At 44.0% G+C, this 24,976-nt stretch overlaps 1 protein-coding gene across 1 annotated transcript in view; it reads right to left on the bottom strand.

The window, feature by feature from the left end:
- SCARF1 (scavenger receptor class F member 1) overlaps positions 1 to 24,976 on the bottom strand; it is a 300,041-nt gene that overhangs the window by 95,413 nt on the left and 179,652 nt on the right. The window contains exons 8-9 of the mRNA XM_086955211.1: positions 14,520 to 14,634; positions 576 to 694 (exon numbers count right to left, since the gene is read on the bottom strand). Of these exons, the coding sequence (XP_086811337.1) occupies positions 576 to 694; positions 14,520 to 14,634 (234 nt within the window). The remainder of the gene's footprint in view (positions 1 to 575; positions 695 to 14,519; positions 14,635 to 24,976) is intronic.

Below are 24,976 nucleotides of genomic sequence, written 5' to 3'. Positions count from 1 at the left end.
CAGGCAAGAGGAAGGTGCTTGGACCCCCTTACTTGAGAGAATGAGACCGGTGCACAACTCTGGATTACATCTTTCACTGCACAAACAACCAACATTAGAATGCCACACAGGTGGGTGATGCCACTGAAATCTACTGGTAGGCATCATGCTTGCTTTAAAAGTTAGGATGAGTTAGTTCAAGGAGGGTGGCGCCCTCAAAATGAGACTGTGTTGAGTGGTATGCTCTCCCTTTATCTTCTCAGTGCTTTGAAGCTAACTTGATGTGACATTTTGAGAGTAGCCTAGTCTAGTCCCACTCTATACCCTAAAGGCTCATTAAGTGAACTTCAAGCTTCTATTTATACAACATTCCCCATCAATGGATCATCAATGGATCATCTCACTTTACATTACCAGAGAGGTACCAAACCCAGCCCATGACATGAAGTGCATCTCGAAGGCCATTTGGGAGAGAGGGGCCTCAGCAGGTCCTTCTGACTTTCCATTGTTTACTGGTGAACCCGAAGGAGCCACTATTGACTATGTGCAGTGTCATTTCATGGTGCTTTTTTCGGTTGACTTAGATCTGTTCTTACCAGTGACCCAGGAGAGTCTTGAGCTTCCCATGGAGGTGCATGGACACATGGCTATGAGATCCGCCACCATGCCCTGGAAGTGGTGTTTCACACCGGACATAGCACCGCCGTCAGCAGCCCTGCAAGAGAGGGTCACCATCAACAACAGAGCGAGAAGATAAGAGTTAACCAAAAGAAGACAAGAGATAGCCAAGGAGGTGGATGTTGACCTTTGTACGAAGTAGGTGGGTGGAGGAATCTTCTTGGCTGCCATGTATGGTCCAGGTGAATGCATATTGTTATGAGGTAAGAAAGATAACTACAGAGATCTGGTTGCATATACAGTACAATGGGTTATTTTGTTCTTTTTCTGTATTAAGACAAAGATGCATACTGTATCAAAAATGTGTCCTACATTGTGTCTTTCTTGCTTTTAACGACAATGTTCTACTGTTGTATGTTTCCTGTAGTCTCTGATATCCAAGCTGACCAGAGGACCAACTACACTGCTTAGCAGCAGAGCAGTAGGCTGCCACTGGTTGGGGCATGTGCCAAAATAGTCCCCGTGCATTGGCGGCAAAATAGCAGTTAGTCTATCAAGTATTGAGTTCAAAGAATACCTGTACCTTTAGGGAGAGGACCAAAATCACCCATGTAAACCACAAGTAATCTCTTACGATTGGACCTTCCCTTGGTTCTCTTCTGCACTCAAGGTTTAAACCGCCTGTAATTCTGTAGATCTCCATTAGATAACCCAGTACCTGGGGGTAAACATCCTTTACAATGCGTACGTTCCAACGCATGCCATTACCCCGCATTTTGTACTCTGCAAAATCTTTTACAACGCAGGACTTTACACCGCAAACCATTACAACGCCTTCCCCAAAGTAAGGCCCCAGTGGAGCTAGAATAGTAAATTGCGTTGTAATGGGGAATGCGTTGTAATGGATTGTATTGTAAAGCCCTGCGTTGTAAAAGATTTTGCGGGGTAAAAAATGTGGGGTAATGGCACGTATCTAAAAGCACGCGGGGTAAAGTGTCCTGTTCCTCCAGGGACTATTAACCCCTTGAAGGGTTATTTTCATGTGGCTGACTCTGTGACTTGGCATCCACATTCCTTTTGCTCTCGCCAACATCCCTCACTTTGCTTGAAATAGGTTTCCTGAAACATATCCCTTTTCTGAGCACCTGGCCACCACACACTTCAAACATGCATTGGCACAGCTAATAGATATAGCGTCGATGGCCAACGTCTTGGTTTTGTCAAAGCTTGTTTTAGTCTGTCATGGTTTTTGTAATGTTTATTGTCGGGGAAACTACTGGACCCTCGTCAATCTGATAAAAAAAAGATAGGCTAATAGGCAAAATATTTTGATGGTCACAAAAATTACATATTACTATAATAATTCCAAGCACATGATGGAAACATTTTGTATGTGGATGTGCCCATTGAGAAACAAGAAGAATGTTTCACTCACAGTGAAGTTAGCAAATGCCTGAAGAGGGCTGGCCCACTGCCTTATGCTGTAGGTTGCAGTGAGCAGAAGAAAAATGTAAATAACAACTTCATCTTCATAGGCCAGTGGATACAGAGGGCTGGCTGAAAGCCCTTATTAGTAAAATAAATCAGGAGGTCTTGGCTAACTTCAAGCATAGCAAAGGACATTTACCAATGAGGGCTGGGCCAATCAAAGTCTGGGTCTCCTGAACTATACAAATACTGGAGCCAGCAGTCAAGCCTTGGAAGAGCAACATCATTGTGTACTGTGTGGATTTGAAGATTGCTAATGGAACGTGGAACAACGTTACTTCCACCCGCCTCTTCTGGGACAAAGCGTGAGTGAACTTCTCCTGCACATTTCCTTACACTTCTAGTTTTCTGAAATAATTCTCAGCAGATGTAGGCATCCCTCCAAAGAAAGGATGGTAGCAGGATGATCACAGGATCATGGCTGCCACCTCCTGAGACGATGCTGTTGTCCAAGAACTGGAACAGCCACTTACAGTATTACAATGAAGACCTGACTAAGACAACCACAAATTAAGATGTTACTGCGCACTTGTGAGGATGGCCCTACTCACCCTGCACCAAAGACCCTGTATCTCCATGTGATATTCTCCCTTGTTTGTCGCGTACGTTCCCTGCTGGTGAGAAGATAGGATTGGGCCTGTGCTTGCTCCCCCTCCAACAAACCTGTTTTAATAGAGAATTTTGGGGTGCAATATTTTTACCACCCACCCTTTCCTCACCAGGCAACATTAAGGTGCAGCAACCAGGGGCCCAGTAACAGGCGGCATCCAGCTTTCGAGGCACAGGGGTCCCATGCTTGAAGCACCCCTCAAGCAGTTTCTTGGCAAAGCTTTAAGGTCACAGCGAAAGGCAGGCCCCACTGGAGCAAGAAAAAAAAGCTGTGAGTGACCACAGCGGAGATGCAGTCCCTCTTCACCGTAACCTTAAGTGCAGTGTGGCTCAATGGTTAGAGCGGCAGACCCTGATGCAGAGGTCTAGCCCGGGACCAGGGTTCAATTCCCCGCCTCGGTGGGTCTTGGGCTCAAAATTCCACGGACCTGATAATTATCGCCTCGGTGCCTATTCCAATCATGGAGTCCCACTCTGCAACTCTGGGCAATAGCTTTCTTAATCTCCACAACGGCCTCCACAACGCTAAGGATGCCTGGCCTCCACCTTGGGGGTGCCCAGGAGTGGACGCCTCACAGGGAAAGCCAGGATGGGTTCCACAGCGGTATTCGTGCAAGCGCCTTGATACCCTTGCGGGTGAGTAGTGCGCTATACAAGTATCAATTTACAATTTTTTATTTATATCAGAGGCCAATGGTGCATGATGGTAATTGTAAAAAAAAAAACTCAACAGAAACAGTAATTTCACTTACAGGTCATTATATTGTCAGATGTCCCTTCATAGTGTAAAAAGTATTGAGACTGCTCAGGGCACCCGAAAGTTCTCAGCATGACCAGTAGAAGTAGTGACTTTGACAATTGTTTTAGTTTTCTGGTACTAGTATGTCTAACCACGTGGTAGCAAAATGCTGGCATCTTCCAGGCACCAGGAAACCTCCACTGCAGTCGCTGCAGCTCACTCCAGACGTTTCCTTTGTCACTTTTTTGAAGGATTCTGGTTTTCACAAGTGATGCTTTAAAGGTACTTTTGTTTCATCTCTTGCTTTCATTGACTTTGATTTTTTTTCTCCATATTTCCAGTTTAGAGGTGGTACCAATCACCTACTAATGCCCAAAATTGAGCACTTAGCAGACCATGGGTTGGAATTTGAATATGGCAGACAGAGTACTTTGTCACAGAGGTGACCCTATTGTATGCAGGACAGACTGTCAGATTCGTGTTGGAGGTTCCCCCGTTGGCTCTGTAAAGGAAAGCTTAATCCAACAGCCGGAGAGAGGGCTGGTCATCAGAGTACTTGCATCACACTACCTGCCCTATTTAAAGCGGATGGTTTGATGTTCTTTTTTTGCCATTTTATACTATGGTCAAAGTTAGATGGGAATTCCTACTTCACTGTTGAGGGCCATTCATTCTTTGTATTAGAATACATGGGCACAGGTCAAACTGCACACAATGGCCTCTCCTCAGGAAAGATGAAGATCAATACAGGGTTGAAGCAGGACTACGTGTTGGCCCCACTGCTTCTATTTTATACAAAGCAGATCTGCCTGAAGGCATTATCATACAGAGAATTCATGATGCATGTGAATTAATGGAAAAACGAAAACTGAGAAATCACATTGGAGAAAACCAAAACATGGAAAAACAATTTTAGGTAAATACAAATATAAAGGAAATAAAAACAAATCGAAAATTAAAGGAAACATTTCAAAGGAAAGATAATATTAAGAAAACATCCAAAATCACACACTTAGGTGAAGATTTTAGGTAGTGAGGTTTTTGGGGTTTAAGGATGTGTGATTTGAAGGGCCAGTGAGGGTCTATTGGGTTCAGGGATGGGTGGAGTTTAGAGCTGGTGAGTGTTTTTAAGGTTAAGTGTTGGGTGAAGGGTTTTTAAAGTTCAGGAATTGACGGAGTTCATGGTGGGGTGAGGTTTTAAGGGTTCAGTGATAGCGTTTTTAAGGGTTCAGGGATGGGGTAGCCTTGGGGTGGTGAGGGGTTTTAGGAGTAAAGAATGGTTAGTTTTCAGGGGTGGTGAAGTTGTTTTTAGGGTTTAGAGATGAGTGGAGCTTAAGGGTGTTGCAGGATTTTAGAGCTATGGGATGGGTTGAGGTTCAGGTGTAAAAGGGAGCTTTTAGGGTTCAGGAATAGGTGGAGTTTAAGGGTAGTGAGGGGCTTTAGGTTAAGGGATGGGTAAAGTTTAAGAGTAGAAAGAGCTTTATGGATTTAGGGATGGGTAGAGTTTAGTGGTCGGTGTTGGGTGGAGTTTAGGTGTGATAAAGGGTTTTTCAGGATTCAGGGATGCATGAAGCTTAGGGTCAATCAATTAATCAAGGTTTCTGAGGGTACATTGAAATAAAAGCATACAAAGTAATTTTTGTTATAAATCTGAAATGATATTCCCTGCTATAAATTATTGAAATAAATACCTTTGACAAAAATATTTCCGTAAATAAGACCTGCAACCATTTCATTTACACCTTTCAAATAAGAATCCAGAAGGCAATAACATTTTCTTTTTTTAAAAAAAAGACATTCTATGAACTGGTTTCCATAAAATGGTAAATGTAATTTGTCCTGAAAATGTCTATTAAACCATTTAGATGAAATGGTTTCACAGTAATGCAAAGGCTGCTGGTACTTGAAGGCGGTGGGGGCGGGTCACGGGGGTGGGTGGAAAGGAGGGAATGAAGTAAAAATAATAAAAAATACAGACTTACCTATCAGCCGCTGATGCCCGCCATTGCCGCCGCCTCCTCTTGGTCCTCTCCCCCGATTCCAGTGCAGGAAGTAGGATTCACCCAGCTCCCAGCCTCCCGATAGCCAATCACAACATTGCATGCAGTGTTGTGATTGGTATGGGTGCAGTCAATAGGTGCTCAGCCAGAGAATGGAAGGCTGGGCATGTTCTGAGTGTGCATGAATGTTTGGCCAGCCCGAAAGCAGATTCTGGGCACAATTTATATGTTGGCGGTACGCATACTCTGTTTAAATGCAGTACGCTTACCGCCAACTCAATGGTCTGCCTGCTGAATTTAGATGCAGGTGGACCTTTGGTTTAATTATGGTGGAGACTACTCTAGCTCCGCCATGCTTAAACCACTCTGACAACCCTGTGGAGTAAGGGCTGCCGGTGGCTGACCTCTAATTATGATGGGTGGAATTAGAGATCAGATTTTACTGCAAATCACTTCCAGAGAAACCCTGGGGGTAAGGGACAATGAAAACTGCTAAATGCTCCCCTTGCCATGGGAGATGACTCCCTTGGCGAGGGGCGCATTGTTTTTTATTTTACAAAAGAATACAGGTTGGTGCAGGGCCCGTCATGTTGACCGAGCCCTGGACCAAACTGTAAAAAGCATTGACCAGAACCACAGTGATGGTGGTTCCTGGCAGTGCATTAAGATAAGACATCCTACTTGGAGGTCATTTCAAAATCTGGCAGAATGTACCTTCTGTACTCTCGCTAGAGTCCCTCGAGCCCAATAAAAAAAAACAGAGCCTTTTGATTGGCCCAGGGAGCTTTTATTCCCTCGGGTCAAATTGCTCACGTGGGAGTGAGCGCTCTGATTGTCTGCCCATGAAAAATGTTCCTGGCACCCATTGCAGTACTCGTGGAATTAGCCTAATTAGTCTCAGTTTAATAAACTAAAAAATATAAGGGGGAATTGAAGGGATACCCTGCCCCCTAGGGTCTGTGGGGGGGATCCAGAGGGACCACCCCTCCACCCCACCCAAAAAACCACCAACGTTTGCTGCAATCGCATGGGATCCTGGCAAAATAAAAGAAAATACTGCCACAATTTTTTTACAAGTCTTTATTGGGAATGGGCATGAGTAAGGCCCCCATCCACTATCCCATTTTGGGCCCTGGGAACCCCACTCCTTTTAGGCCTGGTATGTCAGTTAAGGTGAGGGGGTGCATGTCCCCCACTCCGAGACTTCTTAGGCCTCGGGGACCCCATCCTCTGGGGTCAAAATCATAAAAAGGGGAGGGGGCATGCAGCCCCCTCCCCCTGAGCCTTGGTAGGCTCCAGTGACCCGATCCCCATGGGGCTGATTTCAAAGGCCTCGGGGACCCCATCACCTTGGCCGCTCATTTACTGTATCCTGGGGAGCCCACATTCCTTCTCACACGAGCATGGGCAACGAAACATGTGTTTGCCAGGTGGGAGCATGTTTAAATCTCCTGCCAAACACGCCTTCCCTGGCTGCAGTAGTGCTGGCAGGGAAGGCAGGTCTGCTCCCAGCCGGCACGATATTTAAACATGCTCACGCCGACCTGGAGCACACTTCTGTTTGGTTTTCCTAACCACATTTCTGTGGCTTGATAAGACTTGGGTAGGGGGTCTGCAAGCCCCCCTTAGAATTCAGCCCCAGGGGATGGGGTCCCCCGGGCCTATTAAGGCTCAGGGAGTATGGCCACATGAATCTTGATGAAACTTTATAAACAAAAAGTGAATCCGCTTCAGCCCTTTCCTGGAAAGTTTCAGGGTGATCCATCCATCAAGAGGGACCGAGAAACATGTTTTTCCCTATGCAATTTCCATAGGAAACAAGCATTTGCAATGCAATAGGTCTCGCATTAGGAATGTTTGAGCTATTGGTATTGTAAATGACACATTTTTTATTTATGCGTTGGTTTTGAGAATAGCGAAATTAAAAGCTTTGTCATTTACAATGCCAATAGTTATAACTTTTGCAAATATGACACCTATAGCATTTGTAATGCAATATGTGTTGTATTTACGTGACTTAGATGTATTGATATTATAAATAACAATGGCTTTTATTTTTTTTAATAATTAATACTTAAATAAAAGTTATTGTAATTTATAATGGCAATAGCTTAAAGTTTTGTAAATAACTTTTGTGAAGATTATGTTCAGTGTATTTTATTGTGACAAAAATCCAAGAACAGAAGTGAAATATTAAAAAAAAACGCTGTGGCATAAAGCAGGGTAGGAAGTGGGAGGCGTCGCAGCTAACCCAGATAGACGGCACATCTGGGTGGTGTGTGGGTCAGACAGTCATGTCAGTCCCAGTGCGTTGGTAGTAGAGCACAGGGTTCCTCGCCGATTAGGATAAGGGAGGGAGATAACTGACATTGCGCAGAGGGGGGCGGGGGAGAGCATTCCTTTGAAGTCTGAAGCTCTCGGTGTGGCGGGTCTGATGTGTACGACAAATGGTGGTTTTTGAGGTGTGGCGGGGGGGTGAGCGGAAGGGATTCCTTGGGAGCAAATAGGTGCGATGCTACGTGCGTCTCAGATGACTGGATAACTTGAACAGTGTTCATCAAATAAAGCAAAACGTGTTCAGTTGTGGGAAGTGCTTAAAACGCAGCCAAGCAAAAAATACCAAAAACTGATGAAAATAAAAGAAAGGCATTTATTCTTCCAATGCGGCCGCAATGATGAAATAAAACTAAGCAGGATTCTGTGAACCATGTGCAGCGCTTGTTCACAGTTTGAAAATCCAACAACAGTGCGATGAGGTTTAAAAAAAAGCAGCCGTCAAAGTGAAAGTGCACATATACTTCCAATGCGGCAGCAATTATGAAATAAAACTAAGCAGGATTCCGTGAACCGTGTGCAGCATGTCAAAGTGAAAGTGCATGTATGCTTCCAATGCTGCAGCAATGATGAAATAAAACTAGGCAGAATTCCGTGAACAGCATCCAGCTCGTCATAGTGAAAGCGCACGTATACTTCCAATGCGGCAGCAATGATGAAATAAAACTAAGCAGGATTCTGTGAACCGTGTACAGCGTGTGGAAGTGAAAGTGCATGTATGCTTCCAATGCAGCAGCAATGATGAAATAAAACTAGGCAGAATTCCGTGAACAGCATGCAGCGCGTCATAGTGAAAGTGCACGTATACTTCCAATGCAGCAGCAATGATGAAATAAAACTAAGCAGGATTCCGTGAACCGTGTGCAGCTTGTCAAAGTGAAAGTGCATGTATGCTTCTAATTCAGCAGCAATGATGAAATAAAACTAAGCAGAATTCCGTTAACAGCATGCAGCACGTCATAGTGAAAGTGCACGTATACTTCCAATGCGACAGCAATGATGAAATAAAACTAAGCAGGATTCCGTGAACCGTGTGCAGCGTGTCAAAGTGAAAGTGCATGTATGCTTCTAATTCAGCAGCAATGATGAAATAAAACTAAGCAGAATTCCGTTAACAGCATGCAGCACGTCATAGTGAAAGTGCACGTATACTTCCAATGCGACAGCAATGATGAAATAAAACTAGGCAGGATTCCGTGAACAGCATGCAGCGCGGGGTGTGAGTGAGGCCAAGCGCGCTGGCGAAGCGTCGCGCTTCAAGAGCCTGGTGGTGTGCGAGGCTTACTTGCAAGTCGGGTGGGAGGGTGGGGGAGCGAGCGAGTGGGAGGGAACGAGCATATGGGGTGTGAGTGAGGCCAAGCACGCGCTGGCGAAGCGTCACACTTCAATAGATCACATGCATTGGGAGGAATCCGCTTGGTCAAAGAGTTTGTTTCAACTACTATACTCTCGTCTATTTATCCCTGCTGGATAGAATAGTCGAGACCTAAAAATAGACAATGCTGCCAAAATGGCTGAACAGAAGTATACCACATTTGGCAGAAAGCTTGATCTTTGCACAGAAAGTGTGCTTTGTAAGATTTGATGTTAATCTTTTCAGTAGTATTTGAGAAATGAATGTTAAAAATGTACACATTTATTGACAGTTGATCCCGTTAAACTCCACTGGGAGTCCAGAGGGACGCAAATTCAAAGATTGGAGCAATCTGACTGGTGGTGAGTGCATTTTTTGCCATCAGTCGACTGGCTAGCACAGGACTCACAGTACACGGGAGCCAGCAATCTGATTGGGTGGCAAGAAAATGATGCGACTGCCATTATAGGACATGGGTCACTCTGTTCCATGTCCTGAAAATGCAAAACTAAAAACAAATTATAATGAGCAGGGTAGGGTGTAGCCCCAAAAAAATGTAACCAGGAATTTGCCAGTTATGCGTACCTTACAGAAGTATAACTTGCACAGCGGAGATGCTTTGTCTATGAACTCTCATATTACATCACTGATGACATCTGAAATCTATGGCAGTGCAAGTTATACTAATGTCGGCTACGTATAAGTGTCCAATTTCCCAGTTTTTTTATTTTTAAACGGTAGCACTTTTTCAGTGAATTTCTAGGGTTTTGTTAACGTAAGTTAAAATCTTAAATCCTCCCTCATGTATAACTAAGCTTTAACCTTTTCTTCTTTCAGTGAATATGTAAGTATATTTACTTATATGGAAATCCAGGAAATGACAGCGGACGTTCACCAAATTTTTGGTGCCATGGCAGAAGTTTGTTTAAATGGACAGAGATCACTGCTCAGCTGGCGGTAATCACTAAATACAGCAATCTTCTGTCCGTCGAATGGGGGACTTAATGTTCTTCATCATCAGGGCGGATGGAGTAAATACTGTCAAACTATAAACCAGGTCGTATTACCCAGAATTAGAAAAAAGCCCCAGCAACAACATTCTCATTCAGTTCTAAGCTTCATTATGGCTGTGCTTTTACCAACATTGTAATAGGCAGCATCCACCATCTTTGATATATTACAGTATACTCGATTAGGATGATACAATGTGAATGTGTACCATTCCCTACTGGCTTGAGACATTTTTTTTCGGGAATTATATTTGTTGTTTTTATTTAAGTGTAAAGGTAATACCTTAGGGTGGATGAAAATCTTTATTGACTGTGATGACCATCTACTGCAGTGTAGAGCATCATACTGTATCCTAACAGCAAAACTTGACTCTGGAGAGCCAAGAAAATGAAAGGTGTCTTAGGCAAACATTGCAATAGGACTGATTCAGGGGAGGGTCGTAACTGAAGCGTTGCCCAAAAAGTAGTGAAACCTCCATCTGTATATGTATGCATCAAACATCCTATATAGAGTCCCGTAAATCCCACTCTTTGCACCTTTGATATCGGCTCGCCGAGGTGCAGCAGCGACTCCGCCAAAAATGGTGTGGTGCAGCCACTCCATGATAAATAATTTGTGACCTCCTTGAAACACTGGCTAGGAAAGTGATGTGGTCTCGCAAAACTGTGAGCATGGAGTCTTCACTATGTCATAAAACTTCTGCCAACAATAACACGGTACCCTCACTTTAGGGGTACATTTTTAGTGTCCAACTTTGGAGTGGTAATTTCAGCAGTGCTATTGGCAGAATTTTCCCAAGACGTTCTAATTCAAAGTGGCTGTCTTCAAGTTGAAGACAGCCACATAGACAAGGAAACCTTCACAATCTTGGCAGAGAACCCAAAATGTGGCCGATTTTCCATGCTGGACATAAGCTAAATTCAAAATCAGTCCTTTGGTATAAGGCATCATGGTTCACTTGGAACAAAACTCAGTTTTACCTCTGAACCTGTTACGTACTTCCTAGAGCCAGTAGGAACTGTGGACATTGAGGTTAACGGAACGATCTGGACCGAGACGTCAGGTTATAGGTGTAAATATAAAGTACTCTAGCAAATACCTTGGAGAACAACTAAAAAGAGCCTTCATTGCATAGATGGACAAAGCTGGCTTAAGAGCCATGTTGGGATATCAGCTGAGAGTAGTGTGTCACCTCAGAAAGCAGAAGTATGAGAGTGGATATGGCCCTGCCCAATGTGTGTGTAGTATTCCACACAAGGAACAACAAATTGTTCCATCCGAGTACAAAGAGGAGCCTCATCTGCAGAACCCTGCCCTTGGCTTAGTGGTGAACGACAAAATGAGGCAGCAGTAAGAGAATTTATTCAGATCCTGTTCATGGGGAACTTTTAAGAAACTGCTAAGAGCTTGCATACGATTTGGGAAACATGGGTACATGGAGCGACTTACAGTCGATCAAGAGAGTTTGTCTAGGGGCTGTTTAAGCTGTTATTTGTGGAGCACTTAGTGAGCACTTGACCTTTTGGAATGTGTCAACGCTTAGCTGACTCCCAGGTTACAGGTCCAAAGTTGCTAGTTTTTACTGCCGACAAATGGCTGGCAAATAGGTTGCACAAGAAGAGGAACGAGATTCAACAAATAAAAAGGGTCACCATAAAAACACCCAGAAAATCTCAAAAGGATTCCAGAATTCCCAAGACGTCAAGAAGAAGAGGAAATTGAATCCTCAAAGAATGCCTCAGTTTGCCTAACTGATGGTGTTTGCACTTTCAGAATGCGATCAAGAAGAGAAGGGATGTGGGGTGCCGGCAGGTTCCTAGGCACCCACGTAGCACATAACTAATTCAATGTTCGCGGAAAACATACAGCTATCTGGCCACTCTGCTGAGGCCACCATGGTCTCCTTGGGGATACGAGCAGAAAACCGACACGTGAGCATACAGATGGTTGACATTCGTCACTCTGGAATTCAACAAAATGCTCACCAGTTTCTGCATTACACTCACACCGATGAACAGCAGCTCTTCAGGGGACAGCATCACCATGTTTGACTGCCCGTTGATTGACACTGACAAATACCTAATAAGGCAAAGAGTTTTTGCCAAGGATGCTTGTCAGCCTGCTTTCCTATGGACCAGGTGGCTTTCCAAGTTAGCGGCAAAACCAAACACAATAAGTGGGTTTCAGAGGTGATTTCTCTGTGGGCTATTTTATGGAAAAAGACCTAGTTCAGTTGGGGATGATGGATGCTGGTTTCCCTTATGTTTAGACAGCTGACATGCAGCTTTCGAAAAAGGATTACCTTTGGAACAGGAGCGCAGCCAACCTGGCAATGGTTAAACTTGTGTCGGCACAGGAGATCCTACTGTCTTCCCTCAGGGTTCCCCAGTGCGATCTGAACAAGAAAATTATGTACGGGTCAGACAAAGTGCCAGTTCGGCAAAGACTCTGCATCCATGTCAGGTGCAGTCTTAAGGAGAAGCCTCTCTGGGTGCTTCAAATATGTCTCGGGGGGATTGTCTCCTTTACCTAGTACCCAAGAACCCTGAAGCGGATAAAGGGAGTCAAGTGGCTTGTTTCAGGAGCTTATTACTGGCTCTCTACACCAAGACCACCTGTAGGTCTACAGAAGATGCCAGTGTTGCCCGGTTGTTCATCTAGATGCATCATGGGCCGCTTGCAGATAGGGGAGTCAGCAGCTGCCCATCCAAGCCTCAGAGGGAACTCCCATCAGTTCAGTTGGGCCACCTAGTCCCTATAGGCAGAAACAGCGTATTGGTTTCTCAAAAGCAAGAAAAAGCTATATTTGAAGGTGGTCTTCTTTTCAAGAGGATCCCTTGAGGAGCACATCTAATTGCATCACTCTTTCTTGCCTTAACCTGGGGGCTGAACTGAAGTAGGGAGCAAGGATAAAATGGTATTTCCACAGTTATAGCCTTTTCAATGACTGCTGGTCGAGGAAACAAAAAGAATTTAAACTTATGTCTGCTCTGACATGGAGGGTGAGAAAAGGAAATTATCTCTAACCCCCACACCCCTTCCCTCAACTCTAAACTGAAGTCAGGGCCAGCCCTCCCATGGGCACATTTGCCTATATTATTACAGAGTTACCCAGGAACCTCATTCAAAGCCATTTTTCCCCTTCAGGAGAGGAGAAGAATGCCTGAGAAGAGGCAAGTTTCTTTCCCTCGTGGAGCTGAGATAAATGCTCCAATTGGGAAGAGCCTTGAGCAATCATGCGAAAGTGAGATGGCCGGTGTGCCTTCTATGCCTCTTGTGCGAGTACAAGGAAGTAGACCTTTCCTCTGGGGAAGTTACAGCAAAGTGCTGTGGAGAGATATTATAGTAAAGCAATGATTTTTGCACATTAGAGTAAATTGAAAATGTTATTACAGTAATTTGATTACAATGGAATTTTACAAATAGCAGATAATATCACTGTAATGAAATGGCAGAGGAACATTTCCGTAAAGAGACAGTAAATGAGTGGTAGTAGAATAGCAAAGAAAAGAGTGACTGTGAAAAGGATGTTGCTGTAGAGATACCAGGTATTTTACAACCATGGAGTGGTGGAGGGAGGTAGCAGTAACATAATAGTAGAGTGATATTACAAAATTATGATCCTGACTAGGGAACATGATTACAGTAAAGCGACGGTAGCGGAAAGCAAAGCAGCGTAATGTTATAATTCCCTAACATTCGGTCATAGCAAGAGTCTAGTTAAGTGACGACGAAAGGATATTGCAGAAAATGGTGGTGCAGAGAAATTACAGTGAAGTGGCACAGGAATATTATAATAAAGTGATGGTTGATAACCAGTACAGCAAAATATGACAATATGATGAAGGAAGTCTATAACACTAAAGTGACAATACAGGACTATTGCACTAAAGTGATGGTGCACAGAAATTACAGCAAAGTGGCACAGGGATATTATAATAAAGTGATGGTTGAAAACCACTACAGCAAAAGGGTGATACAGAAATATTGTGGTAAAGTGATGCTACAAAGAAATGACAGTGAAGTGGCAAAGGAACAGTATGATAATATGATGATGGAAGTCTATTACAATAAAGTGACAATACAGGAATATTGCACTAAAGTGATGGTGCAGAGAGATTACAGCAAAGTGGCATAGGGATAGAATAATAATGTCAAGGTGGAAGTCTATTACAGTAAAGTAATGACACAAGAATATTGCAGTTATGTGATGGGTGGGGCATCTTGTAGTAAAGTGACGACACCCTAGGATAACGGAATCAAGTGATGGAGGGAGGATATTAGAATATCTTAGTGTGGTTGAAACTGCTCTCTGCATTGATACTCTATTTCTCTACGGTGCTGTGGTGAACAGTCTTGAGATGAGGCCGTTATCCAGATTGGGTACCTGTCTTTTGAATCCAATGAGCGGCTCCTGCAGCACCAGCAGCAGCACAGGAGGAGGAGAAGCAGCAGCAGAGGCAGGAGTATCCCAGCTACCAACGCCCCGTAGTGTTGTGCGTCTGTGAAGAAAGAACATCCGGGTCAGTCCCTGCATACAGCTGTGCCCCAAGCCGCAGACAAAGTAACCACACAGAAATCCACGCAGCAGCGCGTATAGAGTCTCAATGTAAAATCTACAGTGCTGGAAATGGAAAACATTTACTCCTGGAACCCATAAATTGGGGGTAAAGGTGGAGGGGCAAAATCATAAAAAACAGTCTGGCAGTCTGCAGTCAAAAGATACATTTTTATTTTACTATGTCACAAAGAAATAGACAAGAAGGAGAAAGGTAACAGTAAATCTGTTCTGGCCTAAATGGATACAAAGGCTGCTTTTTATTTGTTCTGGCCTAATTGGTTACAATGTTTGACAGTATGAAACACATGCAGCTAATCATAACTTAATGCATAATAAGGCTTCTAAGGCAAAGAGAATAACGTTTCTTGTTGTAGATTTATTTTTTGGGTACTTCAACCTCTTTTTAGGTCTAGGCCTAGCGTACACTGCGCAGAAGTGTTCGCGCAGCCAGAGTCCTTTTCTCAGGGTTTTAAAAATGGACCTGGAAATTCCACACAGCTCGTACGTGTTGTTTCCTGGGTCCATTTTGATTGGGCCTTGTGTGCGTGTATTTTTAAAACAGAACATGCAATAGGCCATTGGCGGTCGCGTAGCTCCCCCCATGGCCTATTGGTGTCTGTTACGAGCACCAAAGCCCATATGTCTTCAATTATCTTGCCAAAGCGGGCGCGATAATTGAAGACATATGCCTGCAGTGGCGCGCGCGCACACAGCATTCAAGCACTGTGTACAAATGCTGCACAAAAACACACTGAAAGGAAACCAGTAGTACTCGATGCAGACATCGGCAAAAGTTACCGTATTCGGCCGAGGGCAGAGCGGGGCTCCACGGCGCGCACCAACATACCGTTATGTCAGTGAAATATGTTCAAATATGTTAACACAACTTTTCCGACGGGTAAAATGCCATACTGTGATTTTTTTTTAACAGCAGCATGGTACCACAGAGACAGATGCCATGCGGAACTACAGAACAATAATAAATATATTTCCGTCATAAAAACAGCTGTGATGTTAATGTGCACAATTAATTCAGCACTTCTTTGATGAACACACTATGTAGCACTCTGACACCCTCATTATACGGCTGGCTACATACTCGCAGATGACGGAGTAAGTAACGCAGCCCCTTTCTGCCCCCTCAAGTAGGCAGCAGCACCCTCACTTACCCTCGCTCCTGTACTGCTTGCCATTGTTCGCTCCCGTCCTGAAGATTTCATGCCCTCACCGACATCCCAAAGCTGAACAATCCCTCAAGAGATGCACAAACAGCTCCCCACAACTTTCCACCGGCTGATTCATATTCATGCAGCCAGGTCTGGAACTCGTAAAGGAAACGTAGGGTACATGTTGCTCCCAGCGCGGCTGCCCCGCTCGCCTTCAATGCAACATCCAAGAGGCTATCCTGAAACATCCAAAGAGATTTCCTCCGGCACCCAAGCTCCCTCTAGCTCCTCTTGCATTGGAGGCACATTTTCTGTTTCCCTTCAGCATTACCGCAATACTCGAAGTGGGCCACCTCTCACAATTCTGCTCTGTACCGAAGGAACGCAGCTAGCAGGCACTCATATTTGTTTGCTATCCCCTTCATAATATATGATGTGATTGTGAGAGTGTACAATATAGATGTAGCTTGAAAACAAAAATCCAACACAAATCCAAAGTCTCTGGGTAGAAGTCTTATTAAAGTAACCTTCACAGATGCTACAAAAGAGATCGTCTGCATTGCCAAATTAGCTGCGATGTTCTAATCTTCCCACCAAGGCTGACTTTAGCAAAGTTGGCATCTGATGTGACAATTTTTGTTGGCGCCCAGAATGACGATCTTCTCTACAGATTTCCCTCACTACCACCTTCCAACTGTGCCCACATAGTCCCTCTCTCACATGTATGTATTTGTTTTTATACTGGTACTTGGTGGGGTTGCGGTGGTGGGGTAAAGCTGCAGCCAGGTAACCGCAACCCTGTGTGTTGCAGGGGGAGATTGCTGGCCCTATACGATTGCCTATATAGGCCTAGCCGCATAGCCGGCCAAGTACATGAATAGAGCACAGACACCTGGTGTTAGTCTTGGTGGGAGCCCCGAGCGACTCCACACCCATTTTTTGACTCTTGTCTGCCCCCAGTGGAGAGCTACGTGATGATGACATCACACCTCTCTTAGGTAGAGGCTGGGTGGTCCTCTACACTACTCATACTAGTGTAGGGTGTCAGAGCAGCTTACATGGCACACACATTATGCAGATACGTGTGTAAATTATTGTATAGGAAAGGTTACATACAACAATGAGGACTACAAGGTGTAGGAGTCAAGTCACCCATTCTGGAAGGTAATGAGTTTTAAGAGCCCTTGCACCGCTGAAGCACAAACTTAGGAAATAACACACACACCCACGACCACAAACACACAACCACAAACACAAGCACACACACAACCACACACCCACAACCACACCCACAGCCACGCACAACCACACACAACCACACCCACACAACCACACAACCACACACACACACACACAACCACACACACACAACCACACACACAACCACACAGCATCAGTGCACAATTTCTACAGGCACACATACCACCAGCCATCAGTGCACACATCAATTGTTAAGGCATCCACAATTAACTATTGTAGCAATCGCAGTATGGCGCACTTTACTTTTAAACATATTCATCTAAAGCATGCCACCAGTGCTACAAAAATAAATACACATTTTTTTGGCCTACAATTTATAGACTTTTGTTGCAGTTGATGTTGCAATATTTAGCAATGCCAATAGCTGTAACTTAATTAATCTGAGACCTATTGCATTGTAAATGCTTGTTTATGAAATCTTGTGAGCTTTAGCCAACACATGTTTCATTATATTTAGGAGGATAATACCCACAACTGTATCAAGGCTAGAACAATAGGAACCGCCACAGTTGCATTATTGTGAACAGTTCTTAAACCAATAAGCAAGCATAAGCCCCTGAATTAGTGATAGCAGTGTATAATATTTCTTCTTGGTGTAAACATTAAGAATTAAGGACAAATTCAGATTGATTCTTGTTTGTGGAAACCCATGCATGAAAACATTTGACCATGTTTCACAGTGCAGTTTAATTAGTGCAGTAAGTTACAACATTGGAATTAACCCATTCCAATCTGGATATCCTGTCTTTATATGTACTGTAACGGTTATCTTATTCGTGTTCTACCAAATGTAGATATGCGCCGTTAAATATCCATTGGTGTAATGTGCATGGCCGGAAGGAGAAGTACATAATAACAATCATTACACCCCATTAGAAGCATGTAACTAAGGTTGCATTTTAAAATATTGTTTGTGGGTATGGCAGTACTGTAGAAAGCTTTGTTTGCCCAGTAAGTTTCAGGGAGTAATAAAAATGGTCAGATAATTCTGGTGGTTAACGCACTTGCTGGAGAAATCGTTTTTTAGGTCTCTGTTCTAGGTGGCACGTAAGCCCTGTCTCGAAAAGGGACCTGTTGTGTTTGCTTTTGGGCTACAGCCCGCCCATAGGCTGGCTCCCTCATCACTTCATTATTACTTTTCCTCATTTGCCCATGGCATGTATGTGTCATGTCACTTCCTATCTGTAGCCCTCTCCAAGAGCAGCGGCCAATTACTGCTAAGCTAAACATACACAGGGGCCATTTTAATGCATTGCTACAAGACAGATTACTTTAAGAGCGCTTTTCACAAGCGCTACTGTTTTTACCCATACCGTTATTTCTTTCCTGAACGTGCTACTTTGTTATTTATTTATTTCTCTTTGCCTCTCACAATCCTTCTATGTTGTTCTCTCTCTCCCCGTTCTTTCCTGCCTGTCGTTGCATCCTCTCTCTGTCTTCCGCTAGTTTTTGTTTTGCAGTTTTTCTATAGCGCTAACTCAACCAGAAGGGATTGGAGTGCTTTACATGAGCACCAGTTATATTACACAAGGATACATTAATTTCTTGGTAGCCCCAGGGAGATTAAGTAATTTGCCCTGAATCACAGGATGTTGAGCCGATGCCAAGAATCGACCTGGTTCCCTAGCTCCAAAGTCGGCATCTCTGGGCGTTACCCCACATCCTTTCTCCAGCAGATGGATTATGATCATTAAAGACCTAGGTTTCGCATGGATCATCACATGCCTTTACTTTCTGCAGTTACTCATGCTGCACTTTTTTTTCCTTGGGGAAACTCTTTGTTCTCGTAGCTCAAAATAATCCACACGGGACTCCCATTTGATTGAATCTGTTCTAAATAGACACATGCTATCTTCAGAGTTGAACAGCAATCAGGTGGTTCACATGCCATTGTTTTTGAGCATTTTCACTTTGATCACTATGTATCGATCAACAAAATGTCAAGCTCGGGTCATTTCCTTTTGATATGTGAAAATAGAAAAACATACTGGATGAGGCAGCTGCACTGTTTTCTGTAAGATGCCATGGCACCTAGGGAAGGACTGAGCTTGACGGAGAAACCCTCAGGATCACGTTTTATCTGTGTACATCTCAGTTACACTGCAATACCTATAAATGTTGATGGGGGCCTCCTGGTTGATTTTGTGGCATTGGATCAGTTTATAAAATAAGCGACTTGTCGGAAATACAGGTAAGCAGGAGCCCCGTTGCTGCAAACATCAGTTTTAGGTCAGACACTGCTAGACATATATACTCAACTTTTTTTTGGAGGGAGGCTTTGGGGAAGCATATTTTACACTGAATTTGATAATCACAGCTTTGTATACATATAGAGCTACATAAAAAAACTCCCTATCTATCTTTAATGTATCTATCTAAAGTCTATCTATCCATCTACCTTTTATCTTTCTATCTATCTAACTTTTATCTATGTATTTATCTGTCTTTTATCTATCTATCTGTCTGTTGATGTATCTATCTGTCTGTTGATGTATCTATCTGTCTGTTGATCTATCTATCTGTCTGTTGATCTATCTATCTGTCTGTCTGTTGATCTATCTATCTGTCTGTCTGTTGATCTATCTATCTATCTGTCTGTTGATGTATCTATCTAAAGTCTATCTATCCATCTACCTTTTATCTTTCTATCTATCTAACTTTTATCTATGTATTTATCTGTCTTTTATCTATCTATCTGTCTGTTGATCTATCTATCTGTCTGTCTGTTGATGTATCTATCTGTCTGTTGATCTATCTATCTGTCTGTTGATCTATCTATCTGTCTGTCTGTTGATCTATCTATCTGTCTGTCTGTTGATCTATCTATCTGTCTGTCTGTTGATCTATCTATCTATCTGTCTGTTGATGTATCTATCTGTCTGTTGATGTATCTATCTGTCTGTTGATCTATCTATCTGTCTGTTGATCTATCTATCTGTCTGTCTGTTGATCTATCTATCTGTCTGTCTGTTGATCTATCTATCTATCTGTCTGTTGATGTATCTATCTATCTGTTGATCTATCTATCTGTCTTTTATCTATCTATCTGTCTGTTGATGTATCTATCTGTCTGTTGATGTATCTATCTGTCTGTTGATCTATCTATCTGTCTGTTGATCTATCTATCTGTCTGTTGATCTATCTATCTGTCTGTCTGTTGATCTATCTATCTGTCTGTCTGTTGATCTATCTATCTATCTGTCTGTTGATGTATCTATCTATCTGTCTGTTGATGTATCTATCTGTCTGTTGATCTATCTATCTGTCTGTTGATCTATCTATCTGTCTGTTGATCTATCTATCTGTCTGTCTGTTGATCTATCTATCTGTCTGTCTGTTGATCTATCTATCTGTCTGTCTGTTGATCTATCTATCTATCTGTCTGTTGATGTATCTATCTGTCTGTTGATCTATCTATCTGTCTGTTGATCTATCTGTCTGTTGATCTATCTTTCTGTTATCAATCTATCTAGCTAAGGAGTTGAGTAGTACGGGGTACAGTTCAGAGGTGTTTCATTAGAGTGGCCTAGAGTGCAGTGGCCTAGAGTACAGTGGTGTAGATTGCAGTGGACTACAGTGGTGCAGAATAGATTAGAGTGCGTAGAGTGGAATGATGCAGAGTAGAGTGGCTTGTGGTGGTGTAGAGTGCAGTGGCACAGAGTGCAGTGACATAGAGTGTTGTGGTGCAGAGGAGAGTGGCTTTGAGTTCAGTGGCGGAGAACGCAGCCTTGCAGATAGAGTGTCAGAGTACATTGTCAGGGAGTGCATTGGTGTAGAGTAGAGTGGTCCGAAGTACAGTGGTACAGTGGCAAAGAGTGCAGTGGTGCATAGTAGAGTGGAAGAGTGTGCACTGGCAGAGTAGAGTAGAGAGGCATAGAGTGAAGAGGCTTGGAGTGAAGTGGTGTAGAGTGCAGTGTCATTGACTGCAGTGGTGCACAGTAGATTGGAGTGGTGTAGAGTGCATTGGTGTAAAGTGCAGTTGAATAGAGTGGTGCAGAGTGGAGAAAACACAAGGAGATGATGGACGGAGCGCTGAAACTTTTCAGACACTCACCCCCAGTCCCAGATCTGGGTTGAATCCATCATCATTCTGTAGCTCACTTTGCCACCTCAGTTCCGACCGAGCAATATGTAGATGAGTCTTGATCCTGTGCCTCGTGGGAATAGTCCAGCCCTAACTGCCAAGCCAGGTTCTCCCTGAACCGGAAACATGCATCCTGGGACTGGTTTCTGGGTAACACTCTTCATCAGCCAGGCTAGCTTAAATCCAGTGGCAAAGTGAGCAAGGGACCCACGTCTGGGCATACCCTGCCAACTTAGGGAGAACAAAGCAAACACAAGGAGAAGATGGACGGAGCGCTGAAACTTTTCAGTCACTCACCCTCATTCACAGATCTGGGTTGAATCCATCATAATTCTTTAGCTCACCTTGCAGCCTCAGTTCAGACCCAGCTATATGCAAATCAGTGTTGACCCTGCGCCTCATGGGAACAGTCCATCCCGACTGCCAAGAAAAGTAGAGTAGAGTACAGTTCAGTTGCAGAGAGTGCAATGTTGCAGAGCAGAGTGTCATACAGTGCAGTGCTGTAGAGTGTATTAGTGTATTAGTGTAGTGGAGTAGAGTGGTGCAGAGTAAAGTGACTGAGTACAATGGTGTAGAGCAGAGAGGTGTTGAGTGCAGTGGCACAGAGTAGAGTGTGGCAAAGTAGGGTGTAGTGGGGTACAGTGCAATGGTGCAGAGCAGATTATCAGAGAGTGCAGTGGCATAGAGTGTTTTGGTTTTAAGTAAAGTAGTGTAAAGTGCAGTGGCATAGAGTGGAGTGGCACAGTGTAGATTGTAGTGGTATAGAGTGCAGTGGCATAGAGTAGAGTATCTTAGAGTGCAGTGCTGCCAAGAAGATTAGAGTAAATTGGCATAGAGTACAGTGGTGAATAGTGCAATGGTGCATAGTAGAGTAGTGTGGGATAAGTGCATTGGCATAAAGTAGATTGGTGTAGAGTGCAGTGGCCTAAAGAACAGAGGTGTAGATTGCAGTGGAGTACAGTGGTACAGAATAGATTAGAGAGATGTAGAGTGAAATGATGCAGAGTATAGTTGTGTGTAGTGGCATAGAGTGCATTGGCATAGAGTGCAGTTGAGTGGTGCAGGGTGCAGTGGCATAATGTGCAGTGGTGCAAAGGAGAGTGACATTGAGTTCAGTGGTGGAGAGCGCAGTGTTGCAGATAGAGTGTCAGAGCACATTCTCAGAGAGTGCATTGATGTAGAGTAGAGTGGTCCAGAATACAGTGGCTAACAGTGCAGTGGTGCATAGTAGAGTGGGGTAGTGTGCACTGGCAGAGTAGAGTAGAGAGGTACAGAGTGAAGATGCTTAGAGTAAAGTGGTGTAAAGTGCAGGCTTATCCAGTGCAGTGGTGCACAGTAGATTAGAGTGGCGTAGAGTGTAGTGGCGTAGAGTGCATTGGTTTAGAGTGCAGTAGCGTAGAGTGGTGCAGAGTGGAGTGGCATAAAGTGCAGTGGAGCATAGTAGAGTAGAGTACAGTTCAGAGGCAGAGAGGGCATTGTTGCAGAGCAGAGTGTCATACAGTGCAGTAGTGTAGAGTGGTCTTCAGTCTGTGGTAAGTTGGCAAGCGCCAGCTGCCACTCGGGTAGAATTTCTACTCTAGCGGCATCACGATAAGCACGAACGGCAGTTCACACTGAACGCTGCCACTCGTGGAACTCCGCAGAGTTTTTTTGTTACTTCGCGGAGTTCCGCATAGCGTATCACTGTGTCACGTTTGTTACTGCCTTAAGTTTTTAATGTACAGGACTGTCAGAATTTAATCCAATGGCGCTGCCATGATGAGAAGCTTACCTTTGTGGGTTGCGTTATGTGTCTCTCCAGTTGCCGCTGCTACATAAATCTTTATTTGTTATCTCTCTCCTCCTAACTAGGTTAATGTTCCTGATGAAAAATTTAAAAGAGAGATGTAGGTCCTTTCTTATTATGTTCTATGATGCTCTGCGCTATTAGTATGTAGGTGTAGGGATACCTAGACCTGGCCCTGATGAATGCCTGAGACCATGTTGCTCAAGAAAGAAAGGGCAGAAACATGTTGGCAAGATAAGTCAACGGTACTTAATGGTCATGGTAACCATAAACGTCCTCTGATAATATGTTTTGATTTTTACGTCTCGCCTAGGCAAGGCTTGCGCCATCTGTTCGAAACATGCTATATTCAGGATATGATTCAGGTAAGGGGGTGGTGATGGACAGAGTATCTGAATTAAGCAGAACACTCCTACCCAGACAAAGATCAGAGCTTGATCCATCACTGTTTTTTAACTCACTGCACCATCCCAGCTCAGAACCTGGCTACATGCAAATTAGTCTGTCCATGGCCCAGTGCATCATGGGACCAGGGCAGACCAAACTGCCAAGCCAATTCTTTTACTGGAAAGGAAACAAGCTTCCGGGGACCGGTTTCTGGCATTACAGCCGTCTTCGGCCCGGCTTGCTGAAATCTTGATGGTGCAGAGTGAGCAAGGGACTCACATCTGAGCATACCCTTCCACGCTTATGGTGGACAAAACGATTCAGGTAAGGGGGTGGTGATGGACAGAGTATCTGAATTAAGCAGAACACTCCTACCCAGTCCAAAGATCCGGGCTTGATCCATCACTGTTTTTTAGCTCACTGCACCATCCCAGCTCAGAACCTGGCTACATGCAAATTAGTCTGTCCCTGGCCCAGTGCATCATGGGAACAGGGCTAAGGGTGGGCGTAAAATCCATTTCGCGGGCGAATTTGGGGATTTTCCGCGATTTCACGATCTGCGAATCTCGCGAAATCGCGGTAAAATCCGCGAATCAGCAGGAACGAATTTTCAGCCAAGCAAGGGTTACAGCAGCAGGTGCAAAAGTTGAACCTAATTTCTTTGTAACCTTTTACAAAAGGGTTACAAACAAATTAACTTCAACTTGGACACCTGCTGCTAATTGCTTCCTGGCGCCTCGTTGCCTACTTGCAGTTGCAACTATTCTCTGACCCTGCTCTGACCCTTGAAGCAGGGACAGAGAATAGTTACAAGTAGGCAACGAGGCACCTGTCCAAGGAATTAAACCTCATCAGGAAGCACTTACAGATATAAAAACAGGAAGAAGGGAGAGGATGGCAAATACACCCATTTTGAGTTGTCAGGAGGGGTTAAACTAAAAGAAACCTTTACAGCACAATTTTCATATGCATTTTGCTAAAAATAAAAAGCTGTATGTTCTGTAGGGGCAACTCAGGAATCTGGCCCTTCAGAGATCCGGCCTCTCTTTCTTTCTCTCGTTCTCTCTCTCCCTCTCTCTTTCCCTCTCTTTCTCTCTCTTTCTATCTATCTATCTATCTATCTATCTCTCTCTCTCTCCCTCTCCCATAAACGACTGCATGGGTAACTTCGCTATGCAAGCGGCTCGCGAAGATGCAAAAAGCCCTGCGAACACGCAAAAAACCCAGCGAACACGCAAAAAAAACCCGCGAACACGCAAAAAAACAAAAATCCGCAAATTCACGAATTTTGCGGATCGCGAATTTGCAAATCCGCAAATTCACGGATCGCGAATTTGCATTATTCGCCCATGCTTAAACAGGGCAGACCAAACTACCAAGCCAATTCTTTTACTGGAAAGGAAACAAGCTTCCGGGGACCGGTTTCTGGCATTACAGCCGTCTTCGGCCCGGCTTGCTTAAATCCTGATGGTGCAGTGAGCAAGGGACTCACATCTAAGCATACCCTTCCACGCTTATGGTGGACAAAACGATTCAGGTAAGGGGGTGGTGATGGACAGAGTATCTGAATTAAGCAGAACACTCCTACCCAGTCCAAAGA

The sequence above is a fragment of the Lissotriton vulgaris genome, chromosome 2_1, assembly GCF_964263255.1.
Source record: "Lissotriton vulgaris chromosome 2_1, aLisVul1.2, whole genome shotgun sequence".
NCBI classification, from domain to species: Eukaryota; Metazoa; Chordata; class Amphibia; order Caudata; family Salamandridae; genus Lissotriton; species Lissotriton vulgaris.
This window is presented reverse-complemented; position numbering and strand designations above follow the sequence as displayed.